Below are 21,123 nucleotides of genomic sequence, written 5' to 3'. Positions count from 1 at the left end.
ATTTTAGTTGCTTTTAGTGTTTTCCCCCAATACTGTCTTTTACTCTTAGGACGAGAGAAGGCTCTGGCAGGCAAGAAGGCAGTTCTACTAATAAGCAAAATGATTTGGGATATTACAATCTACTTTTCTTCTTCCGAAATGATTTGTGAAAACTCATTCTTGAAATTTCTATGTGAGATGACACAGCAGTCTGGGGACTCAATGCACTTTTTGGTTAGCTGTTCCACATCAAGTAAGTAAAATCTATTGCTTTGGCGATTCTAAATGTACTTAAAATTACAGGGTTTGTATGAAAATGCAAAGCACTTGTCAATAATTGTGATCTGTTCATCATGTAGCTCTTCTGAGATTGAAAATGCAATTCGATTAAGTTACTGGCATTTCTGTAGTAAAACAGTAACTCTCAGAATTTTAGAATCTTCCTACTCCCCCCCCAAAAGACCTAAAGCCTCGTATTAAAACGATCTTTTCAAACGTTGCAGGACAGAGCATATTCAAAGACTTGTCTTAATAAAGTGAAATTATGCAAACACAAAGCATCCTACAATATGGTGGCAAGGCTCTTCTTCACAACCATCTCCAACTGCCTTCTTCCCTGCCAGTTTCTTCTGTCAGCCTAGGTATGGAAGACAGTATTTGGGGTGGAAACACTAAAAGCAACTAAAATGACTAAGCAGATTTCTCAAGCAAAACTGCTTACACAAAATTATTGTATACCTAATGAGGTCTTATATTCTTTAGGTGGAAGGCGCAATGAAAATTATTTTCTCAAGAAATTTCAAGGGAATAAAAGAAAAGATGAAAGGCATGGGATTGAATTCCATAAACCTTCCTTATATTTAGTGCTATTGTGAAACATTACATCTTAACGCTTATATCTAGCGCTCTGGGGCGGCTATTAATCGCTAATGAATGCTGCAGATACCTTAATGCTATGGGAAGCCACGGTGCCTCGGTTTTGAAGTGCTTATATTGCCCACAGTGCTATGGCAGGCAATGGTCCTACTAACGTATGACTAACAGTCAATCCCTCCGCTCCAAGAAAGCCTTTAAGGTTCCTTTCACCAGCCATCCCTTGATCTAAATCTTTAAGACTCGTAATTTGATGTTGCTCAACCCTCCAAGTCTCGAAGGCCAAGCTGATCTCTACATCAGGTGGATCTAAATCCACCAAAATGTCCGCGGGAGCGCTCTCCAAGGGCCAGCCTGAGACACTCCTCACATGGCCTACAATGTCCTTTGAGGTGGTTTATCTGAGGAACTCGGAGAGCCGGCCGGTTCTCCCGGCGTCAGCAGGGCGTGCGTCAGAGCAGGGAGGCTTGCAGCCCGGCGCGATCCCCCTCCCTGAGGTGTCAGCAACCACCCACTGCGTGCAACCGGGCGGGGGAGGCGCGCCGCAGTCAGCCGCCCGAAGAGCGCTGCGGCGCGGCCGTTTTCCTGAGTCACCCCGGCGCCCACGCCGCGGCCTCCTCCTCAGGCACTCGCTCTCCGCACGATCCGGCCGCCACGCCGGCAGGGGGCCCAACCGCCACCTCATCCCCAGAAGCCGCGGCCATTCCCTAACCCTCGCCCTCCGCGCTGGCAGCCGTCAACCGACCCTTCCCTGCTCGCATCACGTGCACCTGGAAGTGCGTGGGTGGGTCCTACAGCGCCTGCGGAAATGACGTCGGTCGCCCCGAGTCGCATGATGTGGCAAAATGTTAAAAAAAAAGTGGGGGGAGGGGGAGGGAGAAACCGGAGCCTAGGGAAAGTGATGAGTCTTAAAAAAGTAGTCCCTCTGTTTCCCCGCAGTCGCAGCAGCGAAGAGCGCTCCGCGCACTGCGTCCCTGAATCCCTACGCCCGACCGCGGCACCGCTCTAGTGGAAGGCTACATAAGGCGGAGGGGGTGAGGAGGCTGGGCGGAGTTCTGCCCCGGGATCCTTCCGCAGGGCTCAGCCGTTTCCGGAGTCTGCGCTGCTCCCGGTTCCGCCATTGCGGCTCTCCTGGCCCCTGGAGCCTCCGCCCCCGACCCAAGCTCTTTCGTCTGCCTGCCAGTTCCTGCGTCCCCGGAGAGTATCCTGCTGAGCCCAGCCTCCCCCCCTTCCCCTTCTCCTCCTCTCCCTTGGAGAGCCCGGGCAGGCTGTGCCCCGTAGCCCAGTGACAGGAGGAGACCATACCCCCCGACAGCGCCATGGCCCAGATTCTGCCAATTCGTTTTCAGGAGCATCTCCAGGTGTGTGTGGGTCGGGGCTGCTGAGGGCCTTTTCGAGGGCAGTGGGAAAGACGGAGCCGGCCGCCCGACCCGAAAGGGATCGAGGGGAGGCGGGGGGGGGGTGTTGGTATTTGGCGTAGATGGCGGAAGGGACACTGTCTTAAAAGCTTAAAGGGTTAAGTGATATTAGGCTAGGATGGAAATGACGAATCGGAGTGCAAAGGGCGGCGAGGCCAGACCTTACGTCTGACGGCCTCTTAGTCTGCTTCCTGAATTGCAAGAACTGAATTGCACACGCTAGACTAGACTCCCTTCCCATTTACTTAGTTCATTCATTTGGGTAGGGGGTATGTGGGAGAGATTCTCGTACGTTTCTCCCGGAGCGGGAATTCTCGTTAACCCTGGGCCGATGCAGGGCTGTCACCTTCCCTTGGTTTATTCCCATTTCCACACCTAGTCTGCACCCAGAAATTGTGTGTCGGGTGGGTTGGGAAGGAGGAACCTTTTTCATCCTCCCTCTGCAGTTCACAACTAAGAAAGGCACCTTGGGGTAGGGGTAGCAGTGGCTTGTGTTTTGTCTTCCCTGAATCTATAAGGAACCGAACGAAGGTCACTCACTGCAGGAACAGAAAGAAGATAGAATGGAGGGGCGGCTAGGGGCGGTGTCAGCCTCTGGGTGCTTGGGGGTCAAGGTCCCAAGGGGAACGCGCATATTTTTCCTTTCTTGGTTTCTTCGTGAGGTGGTGTAGCTCTTAACGTCACTTGGATTCTAGAAGGTGGGAAGAGTTATTTAGAGGTTATTTGTGGCCTTTTGGAATCTAGCAGGTAATATGTCTCCCAAGACTGTGTGGAATTCAGCAGAGCCTGTAGTAAATGCATACCTGCTCTGAGTCAGAACCAGACCAGTTGATCTGTAACTGGCTTCTTTTTAGTAGGTTGGGCAACCCCCCCACCCCCGCCCCCAACTGTGCCTTATCCTGTAGTCAATACACCATTGTCTAACCTGGCAGAATGCCAATGGTTGGTCTAGGCAGGTGACCATTGGAGGTCTTCGCTGAATTAAGCTTCTTCCGAACTGATGATTTTCCTGGTTAACTTGTCCTGACTCTTTAACATTATTTATTCATATCAAGTTACTCTTTCCTCCCCTCCCCCCTCTCAAATATCCCTGTAAAGAAGCCTGCCTTCAGGTCTATCTTCTGAAGGGCTAATTTATGAAGGAAGATGCAATAGTCTAGTACAGATAATTAATCTGTTGGACAGTAAGATCACAATTTTGCAAAAGTCTGAAAAATGACAATGCTGATCAAGATGTGAATTTTTGTCCTCAGTTCAAACTTGTTTTGGGACCCTCTGTTAAAAACGAATATGAAGAGTTAGTGTCTTCACATTGTTCCTGGATCCTAGTGGACAATGGGCTTGTCTGCATTAAAGTGCAACAAAAATAAATGCCTATCTGCAATCATGTTTATAAACCATACACTAGAGAAGCAAAGGCAGTTGCTAATCATTTCACATGACCAGTGGTTTGCCCTTGGTAAATCTTACTTATTGATCATTGGTGATTTGAGTAATAGGTTTTCATTTTTAATAAACACAAGACAAGAATTATTGAATGGTCCTACAGATTGGAATCCAAACTTGTCCCTAATTAAAATAAATTTAATGTAGGTGTGGCATGTGAGTAGCAATTTCTGCAAATAATAGAAAATATTTCCTTCTCAAATGTGAAAATTTTGAATATTGAAAAATAGCTTTACAAGTATTTTTGAAGCTCTCTGACATTCATATTTTGTAGAATCATGTTTCTCTCTAAGCTTATGCTTGACTGGTAGGATTCCATTCCAGTAGATAGTGATCAATTGCACCAGAAGCCCCAATCACCATTATCTTCCAAGATAATGCATCTCCTGACCTCAGCTTTTTAGCCCCGCTCTTTTAACACATTTAAGGGTTATTTCAGTTGTCATATTAAGTCTTTGATTTCCAATCCTCTGCCATTGTGCTTGGTAGAAAATAGTTTTCTAAAACACATAGGAGAACCTGGAAATGAGGAACTAGAGAGTTTAGAGTTAACTTGTGAAACTTAACAGCAAACTCTTAAGTTTATTTTAAACTTTTAAAAAATTTTTATTCATTTTTATTCCATGAACATTAGTGTTTTGCCTGCCTGTGTGAGGGTGTCAGTTCCACTGGAACTAGAGTTACAGAATGTGGTGAGCTGCCATGTGGGTGCTTGGAATTGAACCCGGGTCCTTTGGAAGAGCAATCAGTGCTCTTAACCACTGAGCCATTTCTCCAGCCCCTATTTTAAACTTTTTTATGAGAATGTTGCAATTGGTATTTATAAAAAAAATTGCTATTTTCATGAAGATCTGTCATCGAGGCTTGGAACAACAATCACATCACATAAATGTTAATATTTTATGTGATGAAGGAGTTTTAGTCAGAACAGATCCTGAAGAAATTGTAGGTTGCAGAACTCAGACAGTTCGATGCCATCCACAAAACCCTGTCACACAAACAAACAAACAAACAAAAAAACCAAAACCCTACTGCCTGGAATTCTTAATTCTTGGTATATTAAAACCCCAATGCCTGAAATCCTCAATTCTTTTTTTTTTTTTTTTTTTTTTTTTTTTTTTTTGGTTTTTCAAGACAGGGTTTCTCTGTATTGTCTTGGAGGCTGTTCTGGGACTCGCTTTGTAGACCAGGCTGGCCTCGAACTCACAGAGATCCACCTGTCTCTGCTTCCCAAGTGCTGGGATTAAAGGCCTGCGCCACCAACGCCCCGCTGAAATTCTCAATTCTTGGTATATTAAAACCCCACTGCCTGAAATTCTCAATTCTTGGTTTATTAAGCATCTTTACAATTAGCACATCCTTTTGAACACTTGGGTACTTTTAGTTTTTGCTTACAAATCTCCCCACCCTGATCTTCTCCCTTTGATCCATAAATGCAGTTATGCAATATGTTGCTGAGCGGAATAGTAGGATTCTTGCTAAGGTTTTAGTTTTCAAAGAGAAGGCAGTGTTTTCCTGGGATGTAATGTATGCTTAAGTAGACTCGAAGAGCATATCACCTGGAATTACACTTTAGTCTGCCGTGGAAAGACTTTCTAAACTGAAGACTTTTTTTTCCAGAATTTTTTTAAATGTTAGCTTTAAGGAATTTGACTTATTTTAATGAAAATACTGTTTGTTTGTTTGTTTGGTTTTTCGAGACAGGGTTTCTCTGTGACTTTGGAGGCTGCCCTGGAACTAGCTATTGTAGACCAGGATAGTCTCGAACTCACAGAGATCTGCCTGCCTCTGCCTCCCGAGTGCTGGTATTAAAGGTGAGTGCTACCACCGCCTGGCGAAAATACTGTATTCTTACTGGGGAATACTTTAAGTTATGTAAAACTATAGTTTTCATTTTAATGCAGTGTAATTTGTAGTCTTAGGAACTTGGTAGTTTGCTGTTGGGACAATTGTTTCTGACCATGGCTGGGATTTCTGTCTTTCTTTAGGGACACGGTGTTGATGAATGAGGACTAGAGAGTGAAGAGAACCCCAGATTCTTGACTGTCTGTTGTGTATTGTGTATTGGGACTGAGTGTCCTCACTCAGTCCTTGGCCCTTTCTCAAAGTGAGGCTGAAGGTAGTATTCAGGTCCTAGTTAGAATGGAATCTGTATCTAGGAGTTCTAAAACAGTAATTTCTTTCCTTCCTTTCCCTACTTCCTCCTTTTTTTTTTTCTGAGGGAGGGTCTTACTATGTATCTCTGTCTGGTCTGGAACCCAATATATACATCAGGCTGGCCTTGAACTGTGAGATCTGCTTGCCTATGACTCCAGAGTGCTAGGATTACAGGCAAATACCACCACACCTGGCCATGGATCATCTCTTTTTGAGACAATGTCTTGCTAATGTTGCATAGGGTGACTTGACTTCAGATCCAAAATCCTCTAGCTTCTCAGCATCCTCAGTGCTGGGATTCTAGGCCTGCCACCATGCACTGCTGCAATTACTGCCATTAAGAGATGCCACTCAGGCTGGGCATTAGTAGTGCACGCCTTTAATCCTAGCACATAGGAGGCAGAGGCAGGTGAATCTCTGTGAGTTCGAGGCCAGCCAGGTCTACAGAGTTAGTTCCAGGACAGCCTCCAAAACAATACAGAGAAATCCTATCTTGAAAAACCGAGAGAGAGAGAGAGAGAGAGAGAGAGAGAGGGAGGGAGGGAGGGAGGGAGGGAGGGAGGGAGGGGGGGGAGGGAGAGAGAGGGAGGGGGAGGGAGGGAGGGAGAGAGAGGGAGGAGAGAGAGACAGAGACAGATATATATATATATATGTAGATATAGATATATAGATATATAGATATATGCCAGGCAGGAACTGAAGAGACACCTCAGTGCTTAACAGTGATTGGTACTCTCAGAACACCTGTGTTTGCTTCCTAGACCACAAATGACAAATCAAAGTCATCTTTAAATTCTAGGGGCTTTCCTGACCTCCAAGGACACCAGGCACACTTGGTTCACATATGTATATGCAGGAAAAATACTCAAAGGCATAAAATAAATAAATGTATTTTTTAAAAAAGAGCAAGAAGCTGCACAGATTTCCTGCTGCTCTTGTTTCCTGTTGGCCTTTGGCCTTGCCTGTTAAAGTGTTAAAGTAAGGTCAGTGATGTGATGCAGTGAACAAAGGAGGCTGGGCTGGTGAACCAAGTGCTGACTAACAGAAAAATGTGGCCTCTTACTTTGCTTTCATTGTGTGGTGGTCATATTAAAACTAAAATTTGCTATCAAGGTATTTTACAATTTTTGAACACTTTGATTTACTTTAAATTTTTATTTAAAATGGGCATTTTGCACCCAGACATCTGGGTCTAGACCTTATCTTCATTAGAAGTACTTGATAAATAGTTAGAGATTACATGCTTTATTGTAAGGTAACCAAATTTGCACATCTAGATTTTTTTACTTTTTCTGTTCTGACTTATTTTGGTTTATTTTTATTTTTTGAGACAGGGTCTTACTATTTTGCCCTAAGTAGCTTGAAACTTATGTAGACCAGCTGGCCTCAAAGAGCTCCCCCTTCCTCTGCTTCCCTAGTGCTGGGGTCCCAAAGGCATGCTCTACCATTCCCAGCTTACTGAATTTTCTGATAGTTGACTCAATTGTCAACTATTAGGTATTTGATCTGAACTAATGTAAAGTGAGTCATAGTATCCAAGTTTCAAGAGCTCAGTGTAAGGTGTTGCTTATGGCCATGTATATGAATAATACAGATTGCATCTTGATTCTTGTCTCATTTGTAACCATGGGTGTTGTCTCTATGTAGAGCTTTTGTATATCTGAACATTTGATATATAGGATTTAATACAACAGTTTTTTAATAGTGATCTGAAATTGTGTCTCCTTCCAAATCTATGAGCTTTCATTTTGTGACTTTGGTATAGTTTTAATTGTTGTTCATTGTGCAGATGTTTTTCAGAAATCTCATTAATCACATCTAATACACATATGGAATACTAGCCAGGCCTTTATTAGTATAATTCCCACCCCACTCTTTTGAGGCAGTGTCTCACTGTATAGACCAGGCTAGCCTGGAAGTTGCTGTAGTCCTCAGGGTGATAGCTGCCTGTGCCCTACCATACCACACTGTTGTTTGTTTGTTTTAGGATAGGGTGTCTCTTAGCTGTGTAGTCAAGAAGGCTGGTCTCAAGCTCTCGGTCTGTTTCTACATTCTTTAAGGTGGTAATGGTGAAGTCAGTATACTCAACTGAGGTGGGAAATACATCCATAGTTGATAGTCCTTTATACTAGAATAAATTCATTTTACATACATTGCCATGCTAATGCTACATGATGTCAGCTTATCTTATAATCATACCTGTAGGTGTCTACAATCAACTCATCAACTCTAGTTAATGTTATAACTTGTAGGGATAGCCAAAAGCTTGGATAATTGCCCTCAAATTTGAGCTTCAAAATCAAACTCCATTAACTTTTACAACTATTTAAATATCATTAAGTACTTACTCTAAACCTGCTAAATGTCTTATGGTCATCCCCCTGCATAGTTGGGATTACTCTTTACAGATGGTAAAGCTCAAGTTACAGCAGTAAACTGTTGGGGCCACACTGATAGTAATTAGATTTTAATATTTATATTTTCAGTTCGGCAAGGTGCTTTCTTCAATGAATGGTCTATATAGTTTGGACTGTAAAATACATCACAGATCAGTGAGGTGGCTAAGCTGGTAAAGGCACTTTACACAAGTCTAGCCACCTGAGTTCATTCACTTGAACTCACTGCACTGACTTCACAAACTAATTCTATATTTAAATGCACAAAGTTGTTCTTAGACCTCTACATACATACATGGCATGCATATGCATGCACACACACATCATGCACACATACACTATAATAAAAATTTTTAAAAGTCACTATTGCTTGTTCTGTACTGAGGTATTCTTTAATTCATACATTTCATAGTGTTTCTTTTCATGCATTTGAGTGTTTGGTTTGTGTGTGTGTGTGTACATGTGTGTACCGCTTGTGTTCAGTGTTCACAGAGGCCAGAAGAGGGCATTGAATCCCCTAGATCTAGAGTACAGACATTTGGAAGTCAGGCTTTGGATGCTGGGAATTGAATCCAGGTCATCTGGAAGAGTTGCTAGTGGTTGTTCTTACCTACTGAGCCATCTCTCCAGCCCCAGCAGTTTTAGTTTAGGTGGCTTTGTTTTGAAGATAAGGTCTTTCTGTGCATGTAAACTAAGTACCCTTGAACTCTTCATCCTTCTGCTTTGGCCTCTCAAGGGCTAGAATTACAGACTTGTGCCACCATGTCTGGTAGCATAATTGCTTTTATATGAGCCAACATTTTTTTTCTCTTTGCCTTAATTATTTAAAGGGATTTTCTCTGTTCTTAGATAAAATATTCAAAAAAGATAGGGTCCAAGTTAACCTTGTGACCAGGATTATCTGTATCCCTCTTATAAGCTAGAGGTTTTGGGACTTTCCTATTACCCTTTCCTTAATGACTGCATGAGTGTGTTCCATTCTGAAGCCACTGTTGTCTTTTTCACTGTGCTCATGATTTTGGATTTATATTAATGCAAAACTTGAAGTGGAAGACATTGTGTGTGAGGATTGGGGAGGGAAGGAGGAGTAGGATAAGCTTGCTCAGCTTGAGTGTCACAGGGATGGGAAGGGAAATGGTTGTGCTTTGGAAGCAGAGCTGCCAGCTGTGCTAGTACTTCCTGTTCGGACTTACTAGGTAAATCATTTTTGTTTCTAAGTTAGGTAAAGTAGGCTTTCTTTTCCAGTTATTTCTGCAAGAATAGGATCCAAAATTTCATCATACTATGAAACTTGATAAACTGCAGTGCACAGTTCTGAAAATGCTAGTCTGGGTTTTATTTAATTGTGTCGGGATTTTGGCTCAGCCCCACTTCCTCATTTATTAGTATACTTCTTGGCAGCTGTGAAGTTAGACTGTAGCACAGGTTGTGTGTATAATATAATACTTAGACCTTGTAAATATTAATCCTTCTCAACTTCCTTGGAGAAGTGTCCTTTTATCTACTCAAGGTACAGATGTACAGCATGTTGAAGGAGAAAACCACAGTCTGCCCAGTTGTCGAGGCCAGGATCTTGGAGTTCTGTCAGATTGTTTCCAGTTTTCTATACCTGGACTATTTCTGGTGTAGGGAAGGAAAGAAGCCTATGGTGATGTATACCGAAGGGTCTTAGGGATGACGGTGTTTTGATGATCGTCATCTATTGAAATAGAGAATCTCATAGTAGATGAAAAGTGGGAGTTAGTTAACAGTTATTTTCATTTATTTCTGATCAGCTGGCTCATATGAGAAACCACCAAAGACTACACATGCTTAACTTGTAGAATTTATAAATGTATAGGCTTATAGAACTTTGAATGGACCTTAGTTTGAGGGTGCAAAGAAATCTGTACAGAGTACATGGTTTATAATACTCATTTATTTCCCCACTAGTTTGTATTTGGGCATATTGGGCTGTGGACACGATGACTTTGTGTTTGATTTTTTTTTTTTTTTTTTTTGGGGGGGGGAGTGGGGTGGGGTTTGAGACAGGGTTTCTCTGCGTTAGCTTTGGTTGTCCTCTTAACTCACAGAGATCTGCCTGCCTCTGCTTCCTGAATGCTGGGATTTAAGGTATGTGCCACTACTGCCTGGCTGTTTGTTTGATTTTTAACCATAAAACAGCTTTCAGGAAAAAATTTCTTTATTAGGAGTCTTACTGAGGGCCTGCAAGTTGGCTCAGCAAGAAAAAGTGCTTGCCATGGAAATCTGGTGACTCATAAGTCCCCGGAACTCACAGTGGAAGGGAGAACCTACTCCACAAAGTTGTGTCCTCTGACTTCCACACAGTTGTCATGGCACACAGGCATACTCAACACACACGTTATAGTTAGTTAGCTTTTACAGTAAAAGAGCCTTGCTGAGCCTGACATGTTAGCAAGAGGAATGTTCCAAGTTGAGACCAGGTTGCCCTGCCTACCAAGCCAGCCATGATTATATAGCAAGACCCTGTTTGGAAAAACAAAAGTCTGCATTAATTATTAAGCTTCTTACAGTTACTTATTGAACACCAAAATACTATTTGACAAAAAGTACCATGTGCCCAAAATCACCTGGATTTATACATCTTAAAATTTCTTCTTTATATGGCCTCACAATTGGAACTGTCACAAACATCTTAACTATTAACTGATAATTTATATCAATTTATATCCTAAGACAAATGGGAAGACATTCCCTGATACGAGCGTGTCTAAAAGTTTAGTGGTTGTACCTTAATAGATTAATATATATATAGTAGGAGAAGAGGGTGTTGGATTCCCAGAAGCTAGAGTTAAAGATGATTGTGAAATAACATACAAATGCTGGGAGTCCTTCTGGAAGAGCAGCTGTTGATCTTAACCACTGAGCCATCTCTCCAGTGCCACCATAATGGATTTTTAAAAAGTGCTTTGGGATAGAGATGATTTTCTGGTACTAATAAAAGCACTGGTTAAAAAAAAATTCTTATATAAAATAGTATCTGTTGATTTTTGTGGCTATTACAGAATATATAAGATCATGTAGTTTATAAAGACTAGACATTTATTTGGCTTATTCTGGGAGATGACAAGTTCAAGAACATTGTTTTTTGTGTTTGATGAGGGCCTGGTTACAGCATTTGGCAGAAGGCACCACATGGCAAGAGAAGAGTTGGCTTAGACTTGTCTCTTATAGAGCAGTGTTTCCTCATCTAATCTTTGTTACCTTCTTTGTGTGTGTGTGTGTGTGTGTGTGTGTGTGTGTGTGTGTGTGTGTGTGTGTGTGTGTAGGGGGTTGTAGCTGTGATCAAGATATATGTGACCTGAAGAAGGCAATTGGTTTCAGGGGTTCAGTTTGTGCTTGTTTGGGTATATATGCTTGGGCAGAAAATTATGGCAGTGGGTCAGATGGTGTCCTGCTCAGGTCTCCAGAATTCCAACATAAAGCTACTAGGTAGCTATGGACCAAGTAACCCAACACATGAGCCTGTAGGAGACATTTCCTATTCAAACCATAATGTTCCCAAAGACCCACCACTACAATATGATTTGTATATGATTTGGTGTTTTAGTTTCCCATAGGTGAACTTTGTGGAGGGGATACATCCAAAGCATAACAAAGAGTTGAAGTTTCTGAAATGTGCTGTGTAAAAAATATTTCTCAAGTTACTTTTTTTTTATATAAATGGGGAACAGGTAGGTTGGAGGCCTGAAGAGGCCCCTGAAGCTAGAGGCACTTGTGAGCCACCCCACATGGGTGCTGGGAACTGAGCTCTGGTTGCCTGGAGGAACAGGAGGTGTTTATCCTCTGCACCCTTTCTCCAGAACATGTTTTCTTTTCCTATATGTAAAGAACGTAGAGTCTGCCTAATCTGAGTTCATACTTTCAAAGGAGCTAAGAGCTTTTACAAGTGAATGCAGTGTGTATGTGTGCTCATTTGCTGGCAATAAAACCCAGGGCCGCGTTGCGCCTGCCAAGCATAATCTCTTATTTCTGAGCTAAAAAGCACCCTAGCCTTTTCAAATTCTTTTTTTTGGATAAAATTCACAAAACCTAAATGAGCTGTTTTTAACATGAACGTGCATGTGAAAAACATTCTGTGCACAGTCGTGGAAACCAGCGCTCACCTGTAATTTTGCTCTGGGTTGCTGAGGCAGTATTTGAGTGTAAGGTCAGGCAAGACTATAGGAAGACCCTATTTCTAAGTAAATAATTAAGCAAATAAAAATTGAAGGACTTAGTGTTTAAATGTGGCATCACTTAGGTGTATATTTTCAACGTTTTCATTGCCTGGAAATTATACCCATTGAGCAATCTATCTTCCTCTCATTTCTTCCCGTTCCCTGGCAACTGATAATCTGCTTTCTGTCTCTAAGGACTTAATTCTGTGGCTATTTTACATAAGTGGAATCATACATTATGTTTTGTCTTGTTTCTGCTGTGTGTATGGGCAGGGGGAAGACAGGATTTTGCTGTGTAGCCGAGTTTGGTGCTAACTTGGCCTCTTCTTGTCTTGGCCTCGTAAGTGCTGGGATTACAGGCATGTATCACCATGCCTAGCCAGGAACAGGTTACATATTTAGGAATTCAAGTGACCAAAATAAATGGGATGAAAGTTATTTTTAGATTGTGGAAATAAGCTGTGCTTATATGAAGGAACCAAGACTGGTTTGTTAAACTAAAACTTATTCTAAGCATAAAGGATGCCCCCCCCTCTTTTTGACCAAATAAAAACAAAATACTTCCTTTTCTTTTTGAGACAGGGTCCCTCCTTGTGACCCTAACTGGCCTGAAACTTGCTTTGTAGACAAGTCTTGTCTTAAACTCATAAAGTTTACCTGCGTCTGCCTCCCAAGTGCTGGGAGTAAAGGTGTGCACCACCACACCCAGAGTTCTTCATTTTTTAAACTGTTACACTGACTTCTATATTACTGAGATGGCTTTTTTCTTTCCCTTTTGGGAAAACATGATCTACAATTTGAATACAAGTCCCTAAAAGCCTAAAATCTGTTCCCTCCTCTATCTCCTCAGTAATAATTAGCGATAAAATTACAGTTTAATGGAAGTAACAGTTTGATACAAAATTATACTTAAAATACTGTATTGAAATTGAACATGGGGAGCCGGGCGTTGGTGGCGCACGCCTTTAATCCCAGCACTCAGGAGGCAGAGGCCAGCGGATCTCTGTGAGTTCGAGGCCAGCCTGGTCTGCAAAGTGAGTTCCAGGACAGCCTCCAAAGCCACAGAGAACCCTGTCTCGAAAAACCAAAAAAAAAAAAAAAAGAAAAGAAAAAAGAAATTGAACATGGGGACACATGTTTGTAATTCCAGCACTTGGGAGGTTGAGGCAGAAGGTTTCAAGTTTAGGTCAGGTTGAACTACAAATTAAGATCCTTTTCTCAAAAAAAAAAAAAAAAAAAGAAAAAAAATCAAGTTTCCAAGTAATAGGTGCTCAGTTGGTGTTAAATGAAGACAAACAATTTAGTGATTGCAATCTTGTTTGAACTCACTGAAATGCTAATATTAAGTGCTTTTGATATATCCAGTAACTCTTCATGTTGAATGCCATTTCATTCATTCATGTTAGTTTGAGATTTGTGGCATTTGTGCCACAAGAAAATGTTTAGTAATCTGTAAAAGAAAATAATTTTGGTTTTGTAACTTGTAGTACCTGGTAAACTGGTAAATTGGTTATGCTATAAATTAGTAGTCCAAGCAGAAAATTAATAGTACAGCATGATAGTTAATTAATTTTTTATGATTTATTTAACTTTATTTTATGTGCATTGGTATGAAGGTGTCAGGTCCCCTGGAACCAGAGTTAGAGACAGTTGTGAGTTGCCATATGGGTGCTGGGAATTGAACCTGAGTCCTTTGGAAGAGCAGCCAGTGCTTCTAACCTCTGAGCCATCTCTCTGTTGCATCCCCCTCCCCCAATATCCAAACCAAACGAAACCAAAAATCCTACACATTAAGCTGAGCATTGGTGGTGTACTCATTTAATCCCAGCACTTGGGAGGCAGAGGCAGGTGTATTTCTTGAGTTTGAGGCCAACCTGATCTACGAAGTGAGTTCTAGGATAGTCAGAACTACACAGAGAAACCCTGTCTCAAAAGAACAAAGACAAAAACAACACACAAACAAAATCCCATGTCAGTAGTAGGTTATAAGTAGGAAAATTCCTTAGGTCTCCGACTTCAGTGTTGTCAAACTAAATGACTCAGTCCTAGTCTCTGGCTGTAGTTCTTTGCTTGTATTGTAGTCAATTTTTAGTTATTGCCAAAAGTTAGGAGTTCTCCCAAGCAATAGTGATTCCTTCAAAGATTCCCTTGGAGTAGAAAGGAACCTGTATGTTTTAAGTGAAGGATCAGCAAAGGTTAAAAGTGTTTTGTTTGTTGCTTGAAATTTGTGGAGCCAACAAAAACAGTGGCTGGTATCCTGTTGATGGCATAAACCAAGGAATGCTGCATTCTCAGCACTCCTCATTTCCTGCAGACTATAGCAACTGCAGTTTTTGACATTCTTCTTTCTAGTTTCCTGGAAGGTCCAGTTTCCAGTGAAGTGACAGCTCAGCATTTTTTCTGTGTTTAGTCCTGGTGGAAGGTAGAGGATGCTTGGTGTTTGTAGAAGAAATTAGGCAGAATGAAATACTTAGACTAGGTAGGAAGTTAACTGAATCTCGAAATGCATACTTAGAAATACCTGTACTGGGGAAGTAATGATGGAATAATGGTTATAGAATAGCTGTAGTATCTAAAACTTCACCTTTTAAATTCTTGACTCCTATTTAGTAAGTCCTATGCTGCAAGAATTAGCAGAAGCATACGTAAATAGAGCATTGAGAAAATAGCTTTGTCTGAAATGTAGTAGTTCATGCATACTTGCTGACGTTATCACTGTTCAGATGAAACAAGGAAGAAAGATCTGAAAAGTGTGGTGCCAAGCACTAATTGTGAAACTTAAGTCTTAAGTAATGCTGGTCAGAAACACAAGCTTTCATGTATTTCAGTTTTCGGCTGATGTAGCTGCTCCACGTTTACTAGGCATTTAGTGGGACACATTTTCCTTGGGTGTACTTGTAGAAAAGATGATTTGTGATGCATTTCTTCCTGTCTGCTCTGATTAAGAACTGCTGGATGGGTGAAACAGAGCAAAAACGTATTATTCAGTATTCACAAATACAGTTGCAAGTGATGCGGAGATTGAGCATTAATGGGGGTTGTCTCTTAACTGTCTGACACTAGTATGTTTGATTTGGTTGTGTGTCTCTGCTAGCATTTGTTCTGCATGTATATTGCCAGATTGCATATGTTGGTGGTTCATGTGATCATTTAACAACGCTTTCAGTTTTTGACCAAATTATTATGTATTCTGGCTCTGCCTTACCTCCACCAAGTTTCCTGGTTCCTTGGCTTGTCAAGGTTTTGCTGTTCTGTTTAAGAAAACAAGAGCAAAGCAATTGTCCCAGCAAAGTTTACTTAGGAAATGGTAGAATGACATTCAAACCAGTTTCTTTCAGAATTGTCTGCATCAAACAAGCTTTAGTTCTAGAGCTTGGTAACAATAAAGATAGAACTCCCTAAAATACAGTGTCTATGTGGTGGGTAAGTCAGTACAGTTATTGGGAAATGGTGAATTTTAACAGAATGTGGTTATTTCAGGTCCTATGCAGATTTATCAGTTATTCCAATAATGTTGCCTCTAGGTTTTTAAAATCTAGAATGTGCTATACGTAAGACATTTTTGGAAAGATACAGTTGTGTATAATTTTGTGAAATGTTCCTCAATTTGGGCCCATCAGCTGGGCTGTAGTGATTTGGGTTGTCTTATTTGGACGGAATGTTACTGAAATGATAAAAAGCATATGCTGTCAGTTTGATTGATGCATTGCTTGTGATACAACTTGATGAAAGTTGGAGCTGAGTTTTCTGCACCACAAATTTCCTTTTCCTCTGTAATTATCTTCTGAGTCTGCAAATTTCCATCACTCCTTAAAAATCCATTAGTTTTAGCATTCATTGATTTCTCCCACCCCAAGCATTTTGGAGAGTGGTTTACTATGTAGAAGCACAGGCTGGCCCCAACCTTGAGATCCTCCTGTCTCAGCCTTCCATGCACTGAGATTACAGGCATGTACCAGTACAGTGTACCCTACACGGCACTACTTTAAAAAATTGCATTTATATATTTATTTGTGTGTATACATGCCTGTGTGCTATGACATATATATGGAGGTTGAAGGACAATTTGTGGGAGTGGGTTCTTTCCTTCTGCCATGTTAGTCAAAGATTCAAACTCAAATTATTAAGCTTGGTAACAAGTGTTGAGCCATGTGACCAGTCCGTTTTGTCACTTTTTAGTTAGCTTTCTTCAATAAGAAATTAAGAAATAGGGGCTAGAGAAATGGCCTCAGCAATTGAAAACATTGACTGCTCCTCCAGGGGACCCACTTGACAACACCACTGTCTGTAACTCCAGTTTCAAGAGATGTGCCACCCGTGTGGACATAAATGCAGGCAAAATACCAGTGCACACAAAATAAAAATAAATGAATCAATGAATCATTTAAAAAGAGAAAAAAGAAATTAAGAAATAACAGCCCCTCCCTTTAATGTGCATGGATGTTATGTCTTCACATAAGACTGAGCATTAGTTGCCTGTCTGGTGCCTGTGGAGACCGGAAGAGGCCGTTGGAGCCCCTGGAACTGGAGTTATGTATGGTGTGAGCCACCATGTGGGCACTGGGACTTGAATCCAGGTCCTCTAGAAAAACAACAAGGGCTCTTAACCACTGAGCCATCTTAAATTTTCCTTCTTGACAGTTTTGTTGTTTATGTTTTTCAATGTCAACTCCTGGATTTTACCTTCTCATCCACAATTATCTTGAAAAGGGGTCTTTCTGTGGCAAGAAGGTTCTAGACTAATTTTAGAAAGGCATGTTAAAGATCGGTGGTAGAGGAGGTGGAGCAATGGCTCAGCAGTTACGAGCACCCAACACCCAAATGGCAGCTCACAACAGGGAATCTGATGCCCTTGCCCTCTTCTGACTTACATGCAAGCAAAACATTCACATCCATAAGAAAAACAAAAGCTTAATGGTAGAAGATTTCTAAAAAAGCTTTTTTATTTGGGGAGTCTAAAGACGAATTTTCTGAGGTAGCCTGGAATTGTGGGGCATGGGCAGACCAGGAAAAGTGAAAACTATTGGTTTTTAGTAACGAGGCTTTGGACCCAGTGGTTTCAGTCAACTCTTGTATGTCAACAAGGAAAAAAAAAAAATGGAATGTCTGCTTTCTACTTGCCCTTCTTAGTCTTGAGTGTTTTAGGATGAAAGAAACTTTGAAACTAACCTTGTTAGTTTTAGCATTTCACATTAAATCCTCACAGCTCTGAGAATAGGTACTGCCATTCTAAATGTTTGAGACGAAGAAACAATACACAGATATTAACTTGTCCATAGATATTTTAGTGGAAAAACGAGGGCTATAACAGACATTTGGGCTTTTTATGAGGATTCCAGCAATGAATTTTAGATTTCCATTTGCACTTCATAATCAAATTATGAAATTTACTGTAATTGTCCGCTTGAGTGATAATAGCTTTGCTAGCTTTCAGCACAGGTATTGGAGACATTTATTAGTTTTGTTAGAAGACTTTAGCAATGCTGTTCTGTATGATATTAATAAATTAAATGGGGTTACTTAGCAGGAATATGTGCCATGGGTTTGAAGATTCTGTTCTTTGAAATTTAATAATCAAAATAGCAGAGTTACTAGTCCTAAAGTACAGTTTCCTTCCCAAAAAGAATGAAAACAAGACATGGGAACATGTGCTTGAAATCTGCTCTCAGGAAGTAGAAGGATCGATGTCTCCCACTGCCCATTCGAGGCCAGTCTGGAATATACAATATGTTGTAGTATAGTGAGGGCTACATAGCAAGGCTGTATTAAAAACAAAGAGAGACAGGGGGAAGAAAGAGAATAGTTCAGGGTCTTGAGTAAAATTCCTAGAACCTACTAGCTGTTATCAGTGTAGTGAAATGAAATTCACACCCGTAACCTATGGACAGCTGAATCAAGCAGATAATGAAATGCAATGAAAGACAGTTGACTTGAGCTGGGCCCACAGTTCTGCCCTGTTGTTTATTCAATCTACGAGGGTCTGATGGCATTGGGCATTGTTTTTATAGCATTTCACATTAAGTTCTCACAATTCTGAAAATAGGTATTGTCATTCCAAATGTTTGAAATGAGGGAATACTATAAAGATATAACTTGTGAATGACTATTTTAGTGGAAAAGCTAGGGTTTGGGTGGTTTATGGGGAATCAAGAAAAGCAATTAATCTTCAATGCTACTTTATAATTATGAAGTTTACTGTAATTGTCTTGAATTAAGAAAACGTCTGCTCTATAGGGTATGGAAAATTTGAAATGCTGTATCTTGTTACTATAGAATCTTAAACTGAAGTGCCCCCCCTCTCCCAATTTGATACAAATTGAAATGAAGAAATCATTTATTTTTTTTTTTCTTTTTTAAGACAGGGGCTCTCTGTGTAGCCCTGACTGTCTTGGAGTTTGTTCTGTAGATCAGGCTGGCCTTGGACTCACAGAAATCCACCTGCCTCTGCCTCTTGAGTGCTGGGTAAAGTGTGCACCACCACACCTGCCTTGTGTGTAAAGGAGAAGTTTACATATTGTTTATAACTGGGTAATTCCAGGGTACTTAGAAGTTTTGAATTGGTTGATTACCAATAAATCAGCTTATGTTTTGTAAGCTAAGTTCAAGCTTAGCTCCTAAAGTAATGACACTTGGCAAACCAAAATCTAGCCTAGAAACCAAATTACAGGTTACAAAGATCATGTGTTTCTCAGAAAGAAGCATTGATAATTAGTATGCTTTTGTTCATTGTCCTATTAGTTTTTGTTTGAAAAAATGAGAATGGAGTTATATTCTTAATTGTTCTATGGAAATGCTCCATAGTCGCTTGAATGAGAAACTGATTGGGTTAAGTGGCTTCATAGTACTGTAATGAACCTTTTTTTTTTTTTTTTTTTGCCATGTGAAAGCTGAAAAGTATGCAAGTGAATCAAAATTCATTTTCTCTAGATTCTCAGAACAGTTAAATAAAAGCTCTTTGAAGTTTAAAAAAAAACCCTTCATAATTGAAATTTCTAAGCTTCCTAAATTTCATTTCTGTTGCTGTGATGAAATACCTTGACTGAAAGCAATTTAGGGGAGGAAAGAGCTTATGTGCTTACAAATTCCAAGTTACAGTCCATCATTGAGGGGAAATCCACATCACAGCCGCAGCCATAGGGGAAGGACCACACAGATACTGCTTGGTTCTGCTCATCTAGATTCTTTTGTTCTTCAACAGTTCAGAATGCCATGTCTGGGGATTGGTGCCACCCACCCACAGGGCCAATAAACAGTTCAGATGATCCCACACAGGCCAACCTGCTTTAGATAATTCCTCACAGAGAGTCTCTCATTTCAGGTGACTCAAGGTTATGTCAGGTTGACAACAAAACTAGCTAGAAGACAAACATATGAAGAATATCTTTAGCTTCAGTGGCAATTTTTTGTCACTTAAGACTACTAAAATCTGGATATAGTTAGGGTATTGCTGTAGGTCTTAAAATTGATGCAAATTTGCAGACTTATGTCTTCTGAATTCATCAGTTTCTCTGGCATAGATCATACACCTCTATAGTTGACTTAACATTTTCCGACTGTGTTGAAAATAAAAGCTGTAGTAGTATTGCTACATTTTGAAAGATTTTATCTGTACAAATACCATTAAATATAGTTATCTAGCATGGCAAGTTTTTATGTGTTCTTACTCTAAGGGTGCGTCTAAGTTAGAATTACAGTTAATGGTGGCTGACCATATTCACTGCTATGATAGTATTTTTCTGTTTTGCCTATATTATAGGAAAATATGAACAGAATTGATGTGTAATCTTGGCATTTGCTTCAAGTAATACCAGGAAGGGAAAAGAACTTGCTAACCTTCTTTGCAGAAGTGGAGGCAAGTGCACCTTTCTGCTAAATAGCAGAATCTTTTGCGAAAATCCAGGAAAGACTTTTCTAGGAAAGAGAAGTTTCTTGTTTAATTTTTACAAAGTGCCACATTAATTTGTTTGTTTGTTTTTCGGTTAGCCCTGGCTATCCTAGAACTCACTCTGTAGACCAGGCTGGCCTCAAACTCACAGAGATCTGCTTTTGGTTTTGTTTTGTTTTTAAACAAATGGTAATAATTTAAGTGTATTTTAACTTATAAATATGTTTAAACATTTTAGTTTCAATTTAGTCTACTTGATACACACACATAAAACTCTCTCATGCTGTCTCTTGCACTCACTCTTCCATGTTTGCTCACTGGTTCTCTCTTATCTGTCTCTGTCTAAGTCTCTTCTTTCTTTCTGGGATAAGTCTTGTGATATAGCCCAGGTTGGCCTTAGGTTTAATGGTCTTTTGCCTCAACTCCCCGAGTAAGTAGAATCACAGGTAGAAAGAAGCTATCAAACCCAGCCACTTGGAGTAATCAAGTTCTTTCACCATTTTCCTTAAAATATTTAGTCATGTGACTCATTCTTCAGTTTATGGTGGATTTCCCCTTTTCCGTATAAAAAATGCCCTTACACGTGCTCCTTAAGACTAGACTAATGCCCTTACTGACCAGAACGAGCACTGAATACTCATTCCATGCCAGAGTACCCTCAAGATGTCATTCTCAAACTGACAACACATTTCTGGTTTTTGTTTTGTTGTTTTTAAGACAAATAATATGATTTCAAGAGGGAACTACTAAGCGTTCTGCTCTTTAGGTTTACTGTCTTTGCTAATAGT

The 21,123-nt window shown here is 40.6% G+C and overlaps 1 protein-coding gene across 2 annotated transcripts in view; it reads left to right on the top strand.

The window, feature by feature from the left end:
• The first annotated feature begins 1,900 nt into the window (after positions 1-1,900).
• Cltc (clathrin heavy chain) overlaps positions 1,901-21,123 on the top strand; it is a 64,137-nt gene continuing 44,914 nt past the window's right edge. The window contains exon 1 of one of the 2 annotated variants that reach the window (XM_013118344.3): positions 1,901-2,213. In XM_013118344.3, coding sequence (XP_012973798.1) covers positions 2,172-2,213 — 42 coding nt within the window. In that variant the 5' untranslated portion in view covers positions 1,901-2,171. The remainder of the gene's footprint in view (positions 2,214-21,123) is intronic. The other variant, XM_005076896.4, reaches the window with a different exon arrangement.

This window comes from Mesocricetus auratus, unplaced genomic scaffold, assembly GCF_017639785.1.
Source record: "Mesocricetus auratus isolate SY011 unplaced genomic scaffold, BCM_Maur_2.0 Super-Scaffold_100007, whole genome shotgun sequence".
Taxonomy (NCBI): domain Eukaryota; kingdom Metazoa; phylum Chordata; class Mammalia; order Rodentia; family Cricetidae; genus Mesocricetus; species Mesocricetus auratus.
Note: the sequence above shows the minus strand (reverse complement) of the source record. Positions and strands in the feature narration are given on the sequence as shown.